Source organism: Schistocerca gregaria, chromosome 8, assembly GCF_023897955.1.
Source record: "Schistocerca gregaria isolate iqSchGreg1 chromosome 8, iqSchGreg1.2, whole genome shotgun sequence".
In the NCBI taxonomy this organism is placed as follows: domain Eukaryota; kingdom Metazoa; phylum Arthropoda; class Insecta; order Orthoptera; family Acrididae; genus Schistocerca; species Schistocerca gregaria.
The window spans coordinates 73,410,719-73,430,674 of record NC_064927.1 but is presented as its reverse complement, the minus strand read 5'-3'; the positions used below and the strand labels follow the sequence as shown (position 1 = coordinate 73,430,674).

The window sequence follows — 19,956 nt, the reverse complement described above, 5'->3', positions numbered from 1 at the left end:
TCGAATTGACAAGGGCGTCCGATTCGGGGAAGGGGGAAAGGGAGAACATATATTCAATAAATGATGTCCACTGTCGAAACTCACGTACCACTCCATTTGCACAAAGCCATAAGCTTTTCATTGTCCCCTCCCAAATCTAAAAAAATTTCTGAGTGGGTTGTTTTGGTATATGTATAATGTTTGTGTGTGTGTGTGTGTGTGTGTGTGTGTGTGTGTGTGTGTACCTTCTGTAGATCTCCGTCTATGTGGGAACTGGAATTTGTAACGGGATGGTGATTCACACAAGTGGTATGGATGTTACCGTGTGTAGCACCTGCAGTGGTTAAGAACTCTGACTGCTTGTAGTTATTGTAAAGTACAGAACGGGAGACTGCACAAAAGCGTGGACAGCATGGGAAGCTCTTTGTGAATGGCGCTGGGCGGAGTTCCCACACAGCTCGGCCGTAGCTCACGGCCCCATTAAATTCAATGGCGGTGGCGGGAATTAGAGGGCCTGCCTCCCTGGGGTAGCGACTCTGCGGGAATTACCGGCCCTCCATCACGAGCTGGCTCGCGGCCCTACTGCCGCTCTGCGTCGCCCTGCGCCCAAAACCGTAAACACAGGACGCCCGGCTAACGCGCCCGGCCGGCCAGTACACAAATCGCCTGCCGCCATTGTGCGGCGCGACGTGCGCCTCCAGCCCCGTCTGCGCAGTGCCGGCTTTATGGCACAGTTTACCGAACCAGCTAGAGAGGCCGAAGCGGTCCCAAGCCTCTCCCCTCACACCAGTCACCGGCCGTAACATCCTATCGCATTCATTTTTATTTAATTCGTTTCAGGTAAAGCCCATTTCACCAGAATCAGTTATTATTGTTGTTGTTGATGGTGATGTGGTCTTCAGCTCAAAGACTGGTTTGATGCTGCTCACCATGGTACTCTATCCTCCGCAAGCTGCTTCTTCCCAGAATAACGACTCAACTTACACGCTAGTGAACCTGCTTACAATATCCATCTACGATTTTTACCAGCCACACTTCCTTCCAATGCTATGTTGATGATCCCTTGATATCTCAAAATGTGTCCTGAAAGCCGATCCCTTCTTTTAGTCATTTTGCGCCACAATTTTCTTTTCTCCCCATTTCTATTCAGTACCTCCTCTTTATTTGCGTGATTCACTCATATACTCTTCAGCATTTTTCTGTAGCACCACATTTAGAAAGCTTCTACACTCCTGGAAATGGAAAAAAGAACACATTGACACCGGTGTGTCAGACCCACCATACTTGCTCCGGACACTGCGAGAGGGCTGTACAAGCAATGATCACACGCACGGCACAGCGGACACACCAGGAACCGCGGTGTTGGCCGTCGAATGGCGCTAGCTGCGCAGCATTTGTGCACCGCCGCCGTCATTGTCAGCCAGTTTGCCGTGGCATACGGAGCTCCATCGCAGTCTTTAACACTGGTAGCATGCCGCGACAGAGTGGACGTGAACCGTATGTGCAGTTGACGGACTTTGAGAGAGGGCGTATAGTGGGCATGCGGGAGGCCGGGTGGACGTACCGCCGAATTGCTCAACACGTGGGGCGTGAGGTCTCCACAGTACATCGATGTTGTCGCCAGTGGTCGGCGGAAGGTGCACGTGCCCGTCGACCTGGGACCGAACCGCAGCGACGCACGGATGCACGCCAAGACCGTAGGATCCTACGCAGTGCCGTAGGGGACCGCACCGCCACTTCCCAGCAAATTAGGGACACTGTTGCTCCTGGGGTATCGGCGAGGACCATTCGCAACCGTCTCCATGAAGCTGGGCTACGGTCCCGCACACCGTTAGGCCGTCTTCCGCTCACGCCCCAACATCGTGCAGCCCGCCTTCAGTGGTGTCGCGACAGGCGTGAATGGAGGGACGAATGGTGTCGTCTTCAGCGATGAGAGTCGCTTCTGCCTTGGTGCCAATGATGGTCGTATGCGTGTTTGGCGCCGTGCAGGTGAGCGCCACAATCAGGACTGCATACGACCGAGGCACACAGGGTCAACACCCGGCATCATGGTGTGGGGAACGATCTCCTACACTGGCCATACACCTCTGGTGATCGTCGAGGGGACACTGAATAGTGCACGGTTCATCCAAACCGTCATCGAACCCATCGTTCTACCATTCATAGACCGGCAAGGGAACTTGCTGTTACAACAGGACAATGCACGTCCGCATGTATCCCGTGCCACCCAACGTGCTCTAGAAGGTGTAAGTCAACTACCCCGGCCAGCAAGATCTCCGGTTCTGTCCCCCATTGAGCATGTTTGGGACTGGATGAAGCGTCGTCTCACGCGGTCTGCACGTCCAGCACGAACGCTGGTCCAACTGAGGCGCCAGGTGGAAATGGCATGGCAAGCCGTTCCACAGGACTACATCCAGCATCTCTACGATCGTCTCCATGGGAGAATAGCAGCCTGCATTGCTGCGAAAGGTGGATATACACTGTACTAGTGCCGACATTGTGCATGCTCTGTTGCCTGTGTCTATGTGCCTGTGGTTCTGTCAGTGTCATCATGTGATGTATCTGACCCCAGGAATGTGTCAATAAAGTTTCCCCTTCCTGGGACAATGAATTCACGGTGTTCTTATTTCAATTTCCAGGAGTGTATTTTCTTTCAGTCTAAACTGCTTATCGTCAATGTTTCACTTCCGTACGTAGCTACAATCCATATAAATACTTTCAGGAAAGACTCCGTAGCAATTAAATTTATATTCGATGTTAACAAATTTCTCTTCTTGAGAAACGCTTTTCTTGCCGTTGCCAGTCTACATTTTATATCCTCTCTACTTCGGCCGGAATCAGTTATTTTGTTGCCCAAACAGAAAAACTCGTCTATTTCTTTGCGTATCTCGTTTCCTAATCTAATTCCCTCAGCACCACCTCATTGCATTATTTTTGTTTTCGTTTTGTTGATGTTCATTTTATTTCATCCTTTCAAGACACTGTCTCTGACAGAATTACAGAGTCACTGGCAAAGCTCAAGGCATTTGTTTCCTCTCCCAGAACTTTAATTACTGCTTCAAATTTTTCTTTGGTTTCCTTTGCTGCTTGCTCAGTGTACAAATTCAGTTCCATGGGGGATACAGACAATCTTGTCTCACTCCCTTCTCAACCAAAACTTCCCTTTTCATGCCCCACGACTGTTATAGCTGCCGTCTTGGCCCGTTTTCCTGCTTTAGTAGGCTGTGTTTCGGACTGAGAATGGTGTTCAAATGGCTCTGAGCTCTATGGGACTTAACATCTGGCGTCATCAGTCCCCTAGAACTTAGAACTACTTAAACCTAACTAACCTAAGGACATCACACACATCCATGCCCGAGGCAGGATTCGAACTTGCGACCGTAGCGGTCGCGCGGTTCCGTACTGAAGCGCCTAGAACCGCACGGCCACCGCGGACGGCTGAGAATGGTGTTCATACATGTTTGGAGAAATATGATGAAACGTGTGCGTCGAACGTATTTTATACAGCATAAGTATTTCTATATAAATACTGCAGTTTTGACAATTTTGTATTTATATATAGTGTTTGTAACAGCTTTGGTTCTGTCATCTGGTAGCTAAACAAAAAATTAAAGAACGAATAAAATACCTAAAATGAGAGAGTATACGAATGTATAGCGGTTGGACAAAAATATGGAAACAGCGCCAGAAATGCAGACGCTGTGGAAGCCTGCAGGGTGGACTGTTGCATTTGACACGCACGGCACCTGCGCAGTGTCGTCAGTATGTTGCGAGTGTCAGCAATGGTCAAAACAGTGTTCGGTGGACTTGCGGATGCACTATGTCGGAGATAAGTGGGTAAATTTTCGGTGCTCGTATGATGGGTGCTTTCGTAACCAAGGTAGCCTAAGTGTGTCAAGAGGCACCTTTATCGAATATATACACCGCGTACGGGAAAAACGAAAAAAAAAAAATCCGCTAAGTCACAACGGAGACTGAAATAAGTGTTGAGCTATCGTGACAGACGGTCATTGACGAGGACTGTGGCGAAAAATAAAAGATGGACAACTGCAGAAGTGACTGCGAGCCCTGTCAGTACCAGAACAACACGAAGGGAGCTCCATGAGTTGGGAGTTGCAGGGCGAGCCGGAATTCCAAAACCGCTCGTCTGTGGTGCAACAGGGAAACGTGATTCCGAGGCCATAAAAACAGTGGAAGGAAGCAATTTTGTTGGATGAGTGTTGTTGCTCATCACTTCCAACTTCTGGGAGATTTTACGTCCCAGAAGTGAAACGTGGCGGGAGTTCTCCATCTAAATCTACATCCATATTCCGCAAGCCACCTGACTAGTGTGTGGCGGAGGGTACTTTGAGTACCTCTATCGGTTCTCCCTTCTATTCCAGTCTCGTATTGTTCGTGGAAAGAAGGATTGTCGGTATGCCTCTGTGTGGGCTCTAATCTCTCTGATTTTATCCTCATGGTCTATCCGCGAGATATACGTAGGAGGGAGCAATATACTGCTTGACTCCTCGGTGAAAGTATGTTCTCGAAACTTCAACAAAAGCCTGTGTCGACCTACTGAGCGTCTCTCTTGCAGAGGTCTTCCACTGGAGTTTATCCATCATCTCCGTAACGCTTTCGCGATTACTAAATGATCCTGTAACAAAGCGCACACCTCTCCGTTGGATCTTCTCTATCTCTTCTATCAACCCTATCTGGTACGGATCCCACACTGCTGAGTAGTATTCAAGCAGTGGGTGAACAAGTGTACTGCAACCTACTTCCTTTGTTTTCGGATTGCATTTCCTTAGGATTCTTCCAATGAATCTCAGTCTGGCATCTGCCTTACCGACGATCAACTTTATTGATCATTGCATTTTAAATCACTCCTAATGCGTACTCCCAGATAATTTGCGGAATTAACTGCTTCCAGTTGCTGACATGCTATATCGTAGCTAAATGATAAGGGATCTGTTTTTCTATGTATTCGCAACACATTACACTTGTCTACATTGAGATGCAGTTGCCATTCCCTGCACCATGCGTCAATTCGCTGCAGGTCCTCCTGCATTTCAGCACAATTTTCCATTGTTACAACCTCTCGATACACTACAGCATCATAAGCAAAAAGTCTCAGTGAACTTCCGATGTTATCCACAAGGTCATTTGAATATATTGTGAATAACAACGGTCCTACGACACTCCCCTGCGGCACACCCGAAATCACTCTTACTTCGGAAGACCTCTCTGCATTGAGAATGACATGCTGCGTTCTGTTGTCTAGGAACTCCTCAATCCAATCACACAATTGGTCTCATAGTGCGTATGCTCTTACATTGTTCATTAAACGACTGTGGGGAACTGTGTCAAACGCCTTCAGGAAGTCAAGAAACACGGCATCTACCTGTGAACCCGTGTCTATGGCCCTCTGAGTCTCGTGGACGAATAGCGCGAGCTGGGTTTCACACGATCGTCTTTTTCGAAACCCATGCTGATTCGTACAGAGTAGATTTCTACTCTCGAGAAAAGTCATTATACTCGATGAAAATACGTGTTCCAAAATTCTACAACTGATCGACGTTAGAGATATAGGTCTATAGTTCTGCACATCGGTGATCATTTTGGCAGCAGTGGTTCATGTTTCTCTAGATCGCATTTCTGCCGAGGATTGTGTAACCATTTTAACTTATCGATCCTATGGTATATTGTACGCTCTCCAATGGTGATACTGTGTTCCAAGACGCCAAGGTCCCTGTTCACACAGCTCGCATCGTTCGGGACTGGTTTTGTGAGCACGAGCATGAATTTTCGTATCTGCCCTGGCCACAACACTCGCCGGATTGGAATATTATTGAGCCTTTGTGTTCCAGTTTGGAGAGAACAGTGCGTGATCGCTATCTAGCCCCATCACTGTTACTTGCTGTTTTACAGGAAGAATGGTATAATATTGATTTGAAAACGATGCAGGATCAGTATTTATCCATTCCGATAATACTCGAAGCTGTTCTGTATGGCGACGCTTTTGCTGTATCGTGTTAGACATGGTAGTGTGTTACGTTTTTGGCCTTTCCATATTTCTGTTCGCCTCTATGTAACACATTACAGAGCGACGTTCTGTGCTACCACAAGAAACTCGAATACAGCATGGAGAGACTTTGCACAAGGAAACCTTTCAACTTGGATCTGAGCTCTTGGGACTTGTTACTCAATTTTTACTTTTCTGCAGGAAGCCTGTTGAAAATGAAGTTTGCTGAAAAGTGCGCACCTCTCTGCACAGTGCTTTAGGAAATGTTATCCAAGTGCGTATTGTTATTCCGCCTTATTTTCACTGAATGAATGCCGCATTTTCTCCTGCATGAAGCAGTGTACCCTACGACTGAATTTACGTCCAGGGACGACAGAATCAGATTTCCAAGACACCTGAACAACGGCCTGCGCGAAGTTCGACAAGTAACAGTGGTCAGCCTGTCCACCCTTTTGTCGGCTCAGAAAGTTCTCGATGAGTACACAGAGCTTCCCCAAAATATAACACCATACGAGGAAATATAGAGAAAATAATCAAACAACACTCTGCATTTCAGTGTCACATACTGTGGAGGTCATTCTTACAGTGGAGATAGTAACATCCAGTTTCTGCGTAGTGTCTGATAACTGGGGGTTGTGTGATGTCCTTAGGTTAGTTAGGTTTAAGTAGTTCTAAGTTCTAGGGTACTGATGACCAAAGATTTTAAGTCCCATAGTGCTCAGAGCCATTTGAACCATTTTTTTGCGTAGTGTCTTGAGCGTGATACTTCCAAAGAATTCTTCCACCTACAGTCAGTCCTTTGAAATTAATATTGTCGAACTCACTGTCTGTTTGAAATCCTTGAGACAACAAAATTTTGCTCTTACAAGACTCCCGTGTAAAAAATTATACGTATTTCGTTTCGTTACAGCTAAGCTTTAATTTGTTCTCCGAAAGACATTTGCTGATGTTACTTTGTACCCTATTAGACCAATCATTATATTACAGTCGACGTATTTCACAATAACACTTCTGTCATACACCTATATTGAGAATGACTTTATTCTACACACTCAAACTCCATATCACCAGTTATTTTAAAAGTCTTCCCCATAAGTCAGGAACTACGCCCTCTTCGCCGACTGTGGTTTGCTGAAACGGATAAGCAAGCGTGGTGTCCTGTTTGCCATACGGTCTCCGCGTTGGGCTGACGTCTGACTGCTGCAAATGAACAGGTCGGAGTGTCCCGCCTGCAGCCACACTTTGCACTAACCTATTGCTTCTGCTAGCGGGCGCGGGTGTTACACGGAGCTGTTCTACTGAGCAGGAAATGCAGACCTTGCCCTTTCCCAGGAACGAACAAATCCATGTTACAAGCGCTGGCCTCCCCATTCCTGAAGGACTTGTCGGAGCCGTAATAAAGTCTCTCCCCTTTTATTAGCACGGTATTGCGTGCCTGCGGTGAACAGACGGACTTTACGGTCAGATATCGCGCGTTTAAGGTCACAGAAGAGCTGGCGCCATTAACTGCTGCACTGTATCAAGTGCCGGATAATGAAGCAATACACTTAATCACGAGTGTTATAAGGCCAAGAACGAGCCGGTCAAGGCTACAGGCGGCGCTGACGATGCAGCTAGGGACGGCTGTAGAACGAGACTGGTCGGAACACATTGTTACGGGTTTAGCGGAACATCCCCTAGCGTTGTAGAGGCGAACACATTCTGTTGTCTACAGGTAAAGAGCGTGAAACATATTCTAGTGAAAACCGAACTACGAATTATAATGACTACAGTTGAAGATAATCAATTGAAAGAACAATATCGGAGAATCACCGATAGTTATTGTAACGAATCTACAAAGTGAAGTTTAAAAAAACATACAAACTACAGGGATCGATTCTTGACGGAAAATAGAGGGAGAAAAGGTGCTGTGTGCGTGTGTCCTCAAATGCACCGTTGCCACGGTAGTTAGCGCTGACGAATGAAAGTTCAAGCAGGACACACATAATCGTACTTTGGCTCACACCATGTAGACGAGCCACTTGCCTGGAGCTTGTATTAAGGTCCGTCTCAGTATACTGTAGAATCTGGTTCACGGACAGTCCGACGCCTCTCTGCACATTCGTGTGTCTGAATCGCCCAAAAAGGGTTTGAAATATCGTATGATGTGCTTGGTGTTTGTGACGGTACTTGTTTTGGTATAGCCTCGACCGTTTTATCTTCTTGGCCGTACACAAACGCCATATCGGCTTGTTCCCGACGTAAATACCGGACCACTCTGCTCGTTACAGTACGCTGTGTCAACCTCACAGCTTGCAATACACGGCACTTGGTCAGAGGAACTGTCATTCGTCAGCACTATCTACCGTGGCAACGATAGATTTCCGCAAACATTTTCACGGAACATTTTTCTTCCATTTCCAGCAGTTTGTCGGTTTTATTAATCTTCACCTTGTGTAACTGCAGACACCTGGTTATGCTCCAACGAATGTCCTCAAGTTACGGATTAACACTATGTCTAGTTTGAGGAAGTTTCGTTGTTCTACGGTAGTGTTATTTAGTGGCAGCATCTCTCACATACACGGTCACCTATTACCTCATATATTTTCCAGCATACACGAAATGCAACATTCGACCCTCTGTTGAAGTATCAAGCATACTGCCTCACCATATATTACTTTGTCCAGACAACATATCTAACACACGAATTTCGGACTTGGGGTGGAAATATTAATAAGCATGTTAAACGGAACATTTATGGCAAACATGGTAAAAGGCACAACATGTGAGATGTAGGCGTATATAAATAGGTCGAGAAAATTTGTCATTCACGTGGCAGCGAAGGTGGTGGGTAAATTTGAGTTAGGGAAATACTGCGGTATTATTCATACGATAGAAAGAATGAGGGGAGGGGGGAGGTTTGGGAGGAATTTCCCCCTTTCTTTCAGAGTGAAGCAATATGTCACCTTCTTCATACCGAAGGAATGATGAGGGTATTAGAAAGCTGGTACCACGCTACGACAAATGTCGTAAGTTTGCTGGAAGTTGCAGCTAAATGTTGCAAATAAAACATTTTTGATTTTTATTGAGGCTTGCATTTTCCGACTGATGGGAACATGGAGAAAGTAATAATAAAAAGAGGCATCTTATTTTGCAGTGGAACAAAATAAATATTAATATTTGAATAATCTGACACTGGGAGGCAATGTTTCTATCCTTTGCTTAGAAATACATGTTGATGCCGAAATATGTTACCTAGAGGCACGAATGATGTCTCGAAAGGTGTACGATAAAGGACGGTAGAGTTTAAGAATAATGCTGCGAGATACTTTGTCATCCTTTGTGAATCCAGTGGAGCGCCGCGTTTCCGCAAACACGAGCCTCGGGGGGTGCGTCCGGCGCACCTGCACTCCGGGCCAGCACTGCTCCGCCGAGGGCCCCGCGTCACCGCCACGCGTCAGCGGCAGCTGTGAGCCTCGTTGGCAGGCCTGCTGGCCGAAATTAACAGGCAGCCAGACGGCGCAGAAAAAACGTGTCACAGCTGCGGCCGCGCGACGCGTCCCCGCGACGTCGGCTATGCAGCAGTACAACTCGCGGACCACATCACAGGCCGGCGGCGCTCCCGTTACTCAGGCGCGCCGGACGTGGCAGGCAGTAGAAATTAACCGTATCACGTACTTGCCCCGTTATGGGCGGTATTGTGGACGAATGAATAATTCACTGAAGAGCCAAATAAACTGGCACAACTACCATATATCGTATAGGGCCCCCGCGAGCAAGCAGAAGTGCCGCAGCACAACGTGGCATGGACTCGAGGGAATTGACATCGTGAATCCTGGAGGACTGTCCATAAATCCGTAAGACTATGAGGGGTCGAGATCTCTTCTGAACAGTACGTTTCGAGGCATCCCGGATATGCTCAATAATGTTTGTGTCTGGGGAGTTTGGTGACCAGCGAAGTGTTTAAACTCAGAAGAGTGTTCCTGGACTCACTCTGTAGCTATTCTGGACATGCGGAGTGTCGCATTGCCCTGCTGGAATTGCCCAAGTCCGCCGGAATGCACAGTGAACATGAGTGGATGCAGGTGATCACAAAGGATGCTTACGTACGTGTTACCGCTGAGAGTCGTATTTAGACGTATCAGGGCTCCCATATCACTCCAACTGCACATGCCCCACGCCTCCGCCAGCTTGAACAGTCCCCTGCTGACATGCGGGGTCCGTGGATTCGTGAGGTTGTCTCCATACCGGTACACGTCCATCCGCTCTCTACAATTTGAACCGAGACTCTTCCGACCAGGCAACATGTTTCCAGTCATCAAAGTCCAATGTCGGTGTCGACGGGCCCAGGCGAGGCGTAAAGCTTCGAGTCGCGCCGTCATCAAGGGTGCACAACTCTGCCTTCGGCTCCGAAAGCGCATATCGATGATGTTTCGTTGAATGGTTCCCATGCTGACACTTGTTGATGGCCTAGCATTGAAATTTGCTGACGCCACAGCAGAGCACCCTACAGTGTGCAGAAAAACCGTACAGGCGGATCAAAACTCTTGCGCTTGCGCTCTAGTACTTCTCTGGTCTCTCACACGCCCAAGGCAATTCTGTACGTTCTCTGGCCCACAGCTTGTGCACTGAAACCCATCAGGAACATTTGCAGTGGTGATGTCCGTGTACTTTCCTGTTGCCTGGTATCAACAGACAGCCAGCTGCAATAGCGTGTAGTCCTTGTCAGTCTCTAGTCCTCTCGCCACGTGCTGGCCCGCACCACGCCCACTCATAATGCGCTGATGGAGTCCTCCTTATTCTTTCCGTTTTACTCTCCCTGTTAATACTTATCGATAAACCCAGCATCGCAGTAGACTAAGCTGGGACCGCTGTGTCGAATGCTCAAATAAAATCTCACCTTTTGAAAACAATTGTAACGATATGTCGCTTGAAATACATCATTACAAAATCGAAATAGCAAATGCCTACCGAAACACCAGAGACAATGCGCTTAATTACTCGTAAAGTCACCATGTAGAGGCTTGCGTTGGGTTGTTTGGGGTAGGAGACCAGACAGCGACGTCATCAAATGGTTCAAATGGCTCTGAGCACTATGGGACTTAACATCTCAGCTCATCAGTCTCCTAGAACTTAGAACTACTCAGACCTAACTAACGTAACGACATCACACACATCCATGCCCGAGGCAGGATTCGAACCTGTGTCCGTAGCAGTCGCGTGGTTCCGGAATGAAGCGCCTAGAACCGGTCGGCCACCGCGGCCGGCCGAGGTCATCGGTCTCATCGGACTAGTGAAGGACGAGAATAGAAGTCGGCCGTGCCCTTTCAAAGGAAACATCCCGACATTTGCCTGGAGCGATTTAGGGAAATCACGGAAGACCTAAATCGGATGGCCGGACGCGGGATTGAACCGTCGTCCTCAAGAATGCGAGTCCAGTGTGCCAAATACTGCGCCACCTCGCTCGGTCACCATGTAGGCAACATTTAGTTACTACCTGAGTAACAGAACGACGCTTGCAATTAATATTGCTTTGAAATGGAGTAAAACATACGTACGTCTCGCCGATGATGCCTGTTTCTGTCTCTGTACGGCTGCACGTGACGAAGAATCAAACTGGATTGGCGTTGTTTTATCGACAGTTCGATAGGGTCATTGGACACTCGAGAGAGGCAGAGAAGGAGCGGAAAGTCGATAGTTCTAAGGAAAGCGTGTAAGGAACCAGGAGTGTCATTTAATGTGTTTTGTATGATGATTTCATTTCACTTGCGGTTTTATTTTTTAGGAACTAAATTGGAACTTAATTTACGTTAAGGGCAGTAAACGTCATCATCATTTTTATGGACGTTAAACGTCAACAAAAGTAACTAAAATCATTGTTGATAACGATTATGGGACAGTTCAAAAAATGGTTCTGAGCACTATGGGGCTTAACATTTATGGTCATCAGTTCCCTATAACTTAGAAGTACTTAAACCTATCAAACCTAAGGACATCACACACATCCATGCCCGAGGCAGTATTCGAACCTGCGACCGTAGCGGTCACGCGGTTCCGGACTGAAGCGTTTAGGACTGCACGGCCACACCGGCCGGCTATGGGACAGTTGCTATTAAACAAAAATTCAGTGTTAAGTTGCAACACAGTGAAACTTTCATAGTTTCTTTTCATTTTTTTGTACATCCCTATAATCAAATGTATTTCTTTCACGTTATGGATAACTTGTTGAATAATTTTGTAGCTCATGGCCAAAATATAATTGCGTGTAACAAACTTACTTAATCTTTTCATTACACCTCAAAAGTAACTAGGAATTCAGTAAAAGAGATATGTACAAGAACTTTAGGTGTTTTCGGATAGTTCCTTACGTGTGTCTTGTATTGGTTGTATTTTCACGTAGTATAACGAGTATTTTTGGTGAGTTTCACGGATAATTTTGATTGAATAAAGTGTATTTGGTTTGTATTGCTTCATTGTCTAGAAGAATATCTGCTATTTCTGGGGTGGCGGAAGTTGGCCGTGGGGTTGGAGTACCGTATATATCAGTTTTAATTCTCTTATCGTTAACGACGGAACGCCAAATATTCCGTTTCAGGGTGTTTCTTGGGAAACTTGACGAGTAGCTGTTGCGTGTGAGGACTCCACCTATACATCCCAAGAAACAAACTAAAAATAGTTTGAGAAACACCAGAGAAAAGGCACTCGACGACGACTCGTGTAACGGCCGTTCGACCTGCTTCCTGTACTTTATCCCCAAGAGGTAACTTCGTTTCAGCGATCGTGGGGAAAAATAAGAGTGTTAGTGTTTCTTATAGTTTTTCAACCATTACGCCTCCTATCTGCTCGGCAGAAGCGCTATGCAAAAGTGGACAGACATCTGTAACGCTGCAGGCATTGTGGGCAGGAGTACCATGACGAAGTGCGGCAAAGAACTGCCGGCTAGCGCGTTGCCTTAAACTGCCGCACTAAGGGGCGGGCGGGCGCCTTGTGTTTTTGTATTTCCTCGTGGACAGGAAGTGTGTTCTGGAGAATTAGTATGGTGTCTCCTCGGTCCGCTTTATTTCCGTGCGTGTGGTGGTGAGCCTGGAGCGTTCATTAGGACCCGCTTCCTGTCTGCGCTGACGTCGGAGCAAACAACTGGGTCCGTTCCGTAAACAGGGGGCGTGTTTATAATGACGGGGTCTGGTGCCGCCTCGTTGCCTGTCCGTCTGCCTGTCCCGTAAGAGGACGGCGCGCGCCGGCGTGTCTTCACGGCGCCGCTGCGCTGAGGTTTCACACAGGCGGTAGGTGCGCTATGGTGCCCACGTTGCTGCCGGACAAGGCTGACTGTAGTACCCTCACAGTGCCATAACTGCAGCTGAGAAACATCCTAAAGAGGGGGAGAGAGAGAGAGAGAGAGAGAGAGAGAGAGAGAGAGAGAGAGAGAGAGAGAGAGGCACACGACCTGACCGTTATCAGTGCCAAGATTGTATTTAATTAACTTCAAATGTTGTCTATAGAATTTTAGATTACAAAGATCACACAACCCATTGATTAAATCCAGATACAAAACAATAAAAGTAAAGCTTAAAGTATTCCACAAATAAAACAGTTCCTGCATCAGTCAAATGGTTCAAATAGCTCTGAGTGCTAAGGCACTTAACATCTGAGGTCATCAGTCCCCTAGAACGTAGAACTACATAAACCTACCTAACCTGAGGACATTACACACATCCATGACCGAGGCAGGATTCGAACCTGCGTCCGTAGCGGTCGCGCGGTTACAGACTGTAGCGCCTAGAACGGCTCGGCCACTTCGGCCGGCCTGCGACAGTCAGTTGTTTATTTTGCCACTACTCATTTCGTTCGTTCAAACTGTTATCTTCAGTTGGAGAATTGTTTCTTTACGTAGTTGGTGTTGGTGACGTGTACAGACATTTTTGCACAGTAGTAGACCAAGCGCAGTATAGGTAATTTTGAGTCTTTTGGTAATAATCAAATTATTTATTTAGAAAAGGCACTTTTGAGGTTAAAAAAGCACTAATCTCTGACGGTCAGTCTGAGTGTCGTACCAGCTATGTAAATAAACAATTCTCCACTTCAAGATGATGGTGTGAACCATTGAAACGCGTAGTGGCAAATAATAGCTGACTAACACAGAAACTGTTTTACTTCTAGAATGAGATTTTCACTCTGCAGCGGAGTGTGCGCTGATATGAAACTTCCTGGCAGATTAAAACTGTGTGCCCGACCAAGACTCGAACTCTGGACCTTTGACTTTCGCGGGCAAGTGCTCTACCAACTGAGCTACCGAAGCACGACTCACGCCCGGTCCTCACAGCTTTACTTCTGCCAGTACCTCGTCTCCTACCTTCCAAACTTTACAGAAGCTCTCCTGCGAACCTTGCAGAACTAGCACTCCTGAAAGAAAGGATATTACGGAGACATGGCTTAGCCACAGCCTGGGGGATCTTTTCAGAATGAGATTTTCACTCTGCAGCGGAGTGTGCGCTGATATGAAACTTCCTGGCAGGTTAAAACTGTGTGCCCGACCGAGACTCGAACTCGGGACCTTTGCCTTTCGCGGGCAAGTGCTCTACCAACTGAGCTGCCGAAGCACGACTCACGCCCGGTACTCACAGCTTTACTTCTGGCAGTACCTCGTCTCCTACCTTCCAAACTTTACAGAAGCTCTTCTGCGAACCTTGCAGAACTAGCACTCTTGAAAGAAAGGATATTGCGGAGACATGGCTTAGCCACAGCCTGGGGGATGTTTCCAGAATGAGATTTTCACTCTGCAGCGGAGTGTGCGCTGATATGAAACTTCCTGGCAGATTACTTCTATTTATGAACAGTCTCAGCCCTCATAACGCCGTCTCTTACGACGAAATGTTCATTAGCTTATTCTTTTTCTCTTTCCTGGCCTTTATCCCGTATCTGCACGGGGTCGGCGTGTTAATTTGCGGATTCGCCAATGCTGGTGCATCTGACTATCCCAGCTGTCTGCTTCTAGTGCCGCATCACGTGAAAGCGTGCGAAAATTTTTTAAATATTTGCGAATAGTGTGAGGTGGAGCATTGGTACCAACCGGGACGTGGGAAACCGCCTAAAAGCCACGTCCAGATTGGCCGGCACGACGGTCCTCGGACACATCGGATTTCGTAATGAGTCCTGCTGTCAGTCTGGATCGCTGGTGTTATCAGTATTCCCTAGATCGTCCACTGGCGCAAGGCGACTTAGAGTGTCCCATTCTTCTGGTTGGTTAGGACATTCGTTATGCACTTTGAGGCGTAATTGATGAATGAGCTTCTGGTTTGTCAATACTGCAATCCCTGAACTCATTCGGTCGTCTGGTTTGTATACTTACCAGCGTAGTACTTATTTTCTTTCAGTTTTTTGCAATAATCTTGAGGAGACGTAATTCACCCACGGAGAATGTGGCTCACAAAACTCTCCTTCGACTGATACTTTAAAGCTCGTCAGTTTCAGACGCACACATAAAGGGGCTGCTACAGGAAACAGGGAAAATACAAAGAAGAGCAGTGCGTTTCGTCACGGATTTGTTCAGCAAGCGCTAGTGCTTTACGGAGACGTTCGTACAGCGTCAGTGGCAGACGTCACTCACTGGAGAGGCTTGACGTTAAAAACTGTCTAATACCCTACGGTTAGGTTCAAACGTGCCGTCACGTGCACTGAATTTCCTCAAAAATATGCCAAAGACACCAAGGGCTTTATTCTGACAGGTGTGCTATTGGACTAAACATCTACTTAATAAAGAATGAACCTAGATCCGTCTAACAAATTTATTAAACAGTCCTCACGAAAAATACAAAGAAATTGTGACACACAAAGATTGATACATGAAGACCATAGTAGGTGTCAACAGGGCGCTGCACAATAACCGTAACGAATCAGTATCAGAAAAATCCGTATGATAGGTAACAACGTTTTTTACTCTCTCTCTCTCTCTCTCTCTCTCTCTCTCTCTCTCTCTCTCTCTCTCTCTCTCTCACACACACACACACACAGAGAGAGAGAGAGAGAGAGAGAGAGAGAGAGAGAGAGGGATTCTATGGCGATGAAAAGTTCGACGTCAGTGAGACGAAAACTCGGCACTATTGCAGGAAGTTCAGGTTTAACACGAATAGTACCAATATTCGTTTTCATTTTTTATCACTATTGAACGTTGTGATTCGTACTATAGGTAAATCATTTCGATCCTTCGACGAGGAACAATCGGATGTAACAGTACGCACAGTTTGTGCTTTTGGAATCAAAAATGACCTCTCCACAGAAAGCAAACGAGTACACGTACTTAGGAAATGAGTAGTTGGTGACAGGAATGAACCAAGACACCAGTCAATATAGCCTGATATGCGTTATGTGTTATCATTGTTAGAAAGAAATACATTTCCCAGTTGAAGGGGTCGGCAGAAGAGAGTGAAAATACTCAAATTTCTTAGGATTAGAAGGCTAGTGTTTTCGAATATGCCACATGCTAGTATCATGTAGCGCGCTATGTACGGCTAGAAAGCGCTTTCTGGTAGATAAGCTGTTTTTAGTTTCTGTATTGATGTTCCTATGTTTTAATTTATTCGAGCATAAAGAACGCAACAGCTCAGAGAACGCTCTTGTACGTTAGCATTTTCTTCCTGCGACAAGGGAGGCGCATTTATGATGATCCAATGTGGATCACGCCAATGTCACGCTGAGTGGCAGCCATGTTGCTTTTTTTAAAATCACTAGCCATGAGACAGCCGGACGGTTTTAGGCGCTTCAATCTGGAACCGCGTGACCGCTACGGTCGCAGGTTCGAATTCTGCCTCGGACATGGATGTGTGTGATGTCTTTAGGTTACTTAGGTTTAAGTGGTTCTAGAGGACTGATGACCTTAAATGTTAAGTCTCATAGTGCTCAGAGCCATTTGTTGTTAAGTCCTTTAGTGGTCAGAGCCATTTGAACCAATAGCCATGAGACGTTGGTGGGCTGTTGTAGGAACTTTTTCCTTTCAAAATAATAGCCCAGTAAAGTGGTTGTGGAAGGGAGTCATTCCCGATTTTCAGTGTTTGGGACAGGTTTTCCAGTTGCAACGTTGGTCCGATGGCCAAGGGGACCCTTCCTGAAAGCTAGATCGGAGCCAGTTTATACCGGACAGTGTCGTCTGCTCTCCCAGACAGAAGCTGGTGTGTGACTGGGGACGCGTGCCGCAGGTTCGGCATGGCGGCGCCGATGCTGGTGCGCTTCGAGCGAGAGATCGACCGCGAGATGGCGGCCGAGCAGCGGGCGCTGCAGCGCGCCAGCAGCGTCGCCACCGAGAGCGCCGACAGCGACGACGACGACGACGACTTCGACGCGCCCGTCGGGCCCGTGCCGCAGATCGTCACCAACGACCTCAAGAGCCTCGACGAAATGGTGAGTAGCCGCCGGCCGCCGCCCGCCGCCATACACTGCAGCACAGCGCAGCACCAGCAGCGGCAGGACTCTGCACTTCGGAGCCTCGTTGGCGTCTGCGAGGTCGCCCCGTGGCCACAGTCCACGCCATGTGCGTGGCGCGTTACAGATTACGCGGCGTAATGCTCAGCAGATGTGATAGGCGGACCTGGATGAGTACACTGCACTGCTACACGTGGAATATCAGTGTACAGTGTAAATAACAGTCGCCGCGTCACTTTGACGCCCGAGACAAGATTAAACTACTAACCATTTCAAAGCGAATAGTGCAAAGTCGTGTAGCATTTTCAACGACTTTCACATACATTCTGAGAGCCCTGGACTCACCGCTAACAGTTCGTACACCGCTCGCGACTGGCCCCTAGCGGTTCCCGCCGATAATCCTACCACAACACCCAACCAGTATACTACACTCAGATTTCCATGGAAACGAATACAATTCATTGCGTTCAGTGAAAACCTCACCAAACAGCATCGCCGAGCTAACTACTTGGCTTGACAGCCAAATCTCTCTAATTTTACATTCGTGATCTCCTCGGGAGGTATAAGTAGGGGGAAGCAATATATTCGATACCTCATCCAGAAACGCACATTCTCGAAACCCGGAGAGCAAGCTACACCGCGATGCAGAGCGCCTCTCTTGCAGAGTCTGCCACTTGAGTTTGCAAAACATCTCCGTAATGCTGTCACGCTTACCAGATAACCCTGTGACGAAACGCGCCGCTCTTCTTTGGATCTTCTCTATCTCCTCTGTCAACCCTACCTGGTTCGGATCTCACACTGATGAGCAATACCCAAGTATAGGTCGAACGAGTGTTTTGTAAGCCACCTCCTTTGTTGATGGACTACATTTTCTAAGGACTCTCCCAATGAATCTCAACCTGGCACCCGCCTTACCTACAATTAATTTTATATGATCATGCCACATCAAATCATTCCGTACGCATACTCCCAGATATTTTACAGAAGTAACTGCTACCAATGTTTGTTCCGCTATCATATAATCATTCAATAAAGGATCCTTGTTTCTATGTATTTGCAATACATTACATTTGTCAGTGTTAAGGGAAGTGCCTGCCTGCTGAGCACCTGTACGCAACGTAAACGGCAATACTCCCCTACAAAACCTGAATGCGCACGGAAACGCGCTTACGCCATCTCTCGACTGCCCCGTTGGTCACAAAATACGCTAGAAAAACACACCTTAGCACCGGAGGATATATGTCTTCTACACCCCCTGCGAAAGGTCAGTGCAGTCCTCGATTTCAGAAGCTCCCATAAATGCTCCGAGACATTATTTAAACATTTAGGCGTTCAAGACAGTCGGAATTAGGAGCTGGATGTAGGCATTTTCAGTGGCTTTTTCCCCCTGCTTAAGGCATTTCTGCGAGGTGCTGCTTGCTGCGTTGACATTCAGAAGTCTTTCTGTAGTGGGTGTCGGAAAACGCCACAACTCGTGGGAAAATTACTCGCCCTTGAAATCGTCCTAATCGAAACCGAACATCAGGCATTTATGAGGATCGAGGAAATCACAGGTCGAACGAAAACCCCCTTCCCACTGGATCCGTAATCTGGCCTCTGTGACATAACTAGCAGAAAGGGAGATCAGGGAATGATTTACTACGACATAACTTCACTTGTTTCCTGTCACCACCAATGTGTATCCTTCCAGAGAATGTCACGCGACTTAATTCAGTTACCTTTCTCGACTAAGAGGTTACATTTACAAATTACGTAATCTTTTACGTACCTATATACACTCTAGAGTTCCTTTGTGCTAGAACAGTTCTGCAAATGGATGACAAGTGCACAAACTGCGTTTCTCGCACTATTATCGATTCCGGTACAAACCTCTTTTCGGTGTGTTAGGAATCCACAGAAGGAAGGATGATTAACATCTCTTCTTTTTCAGACTATCCAGCCCGGGATTTCCCTTTAGCGGCTTGGGGAGACCACCGAAAATCTGAAATCTGCACGGGCGCTCAGGATATCAACCAGCGTCCTCGGGAGTGCGTGTCCAGAGACTTGGAATATGGCGCAAATGGGCTCGATTATTTAGCACGTCCAGGTAACAACTGATTGCGACTACTAAGATGTTAACTGGCGGAGCAATAAGAGCAAGTGTCTGTAGCAAGCGACGGAAGCGACCTGTGGGTCTGCACGACGTCACACAGTATCCACTGCTCTTCTCACTCCTTGTCTGTGTTTGACAAGATTTACACTAGAAGGCCTTCGTTTCGCGGAACACGAGTCTGTCAACCTTGCAAATTTATCGAATGATAAATTATAGTTTCTGAAAGACCATTTTATGCCATAGCTTCAAATGTCGAGTTAACATTGTTGCTAACGACTTCCTATAACGTTTTACCGATATCGTTCAAAATCTCTGGCACATGCATAATTTCTAACTGCAATTGTTATGGCCTTGCGTTCTTATAAAAATATTATTCTACGAGAAAATCAAATAAATAAATGTCTTAAAAGAATAATGTGCAAGTAAACAGCACATTGAAAGCTCAAGGCGCTTCAACTGAATAAAGTTTCTGATCGTAACATAGGCACTC

General features: G+C 46.9%; 1 protein-coding gene across 1 annotated transcript in view; it reads left to right on the top strand.

The window, feature by feature from the left end:
* The window catches only part of LOC126284555 (GAS2-like protein pickled eggs), a 789,773-nt gene that overhangs the window by 396,650 nt on the left and 373,167 nt on the right, over positions 1 to 19,956 (top strand). Inside the window, exon 4 of the mRNA XM_049983557.1 lies at positions 17,152 to 17,353. Within this exon, the coding sequence (XP_049839514.1) occupies positions 17,152 to 17,353 (202 nt within the window). The remainder of the gene's footprint in view (positions 1 to 17,151; positions 17,354 to 19,956) is intronic.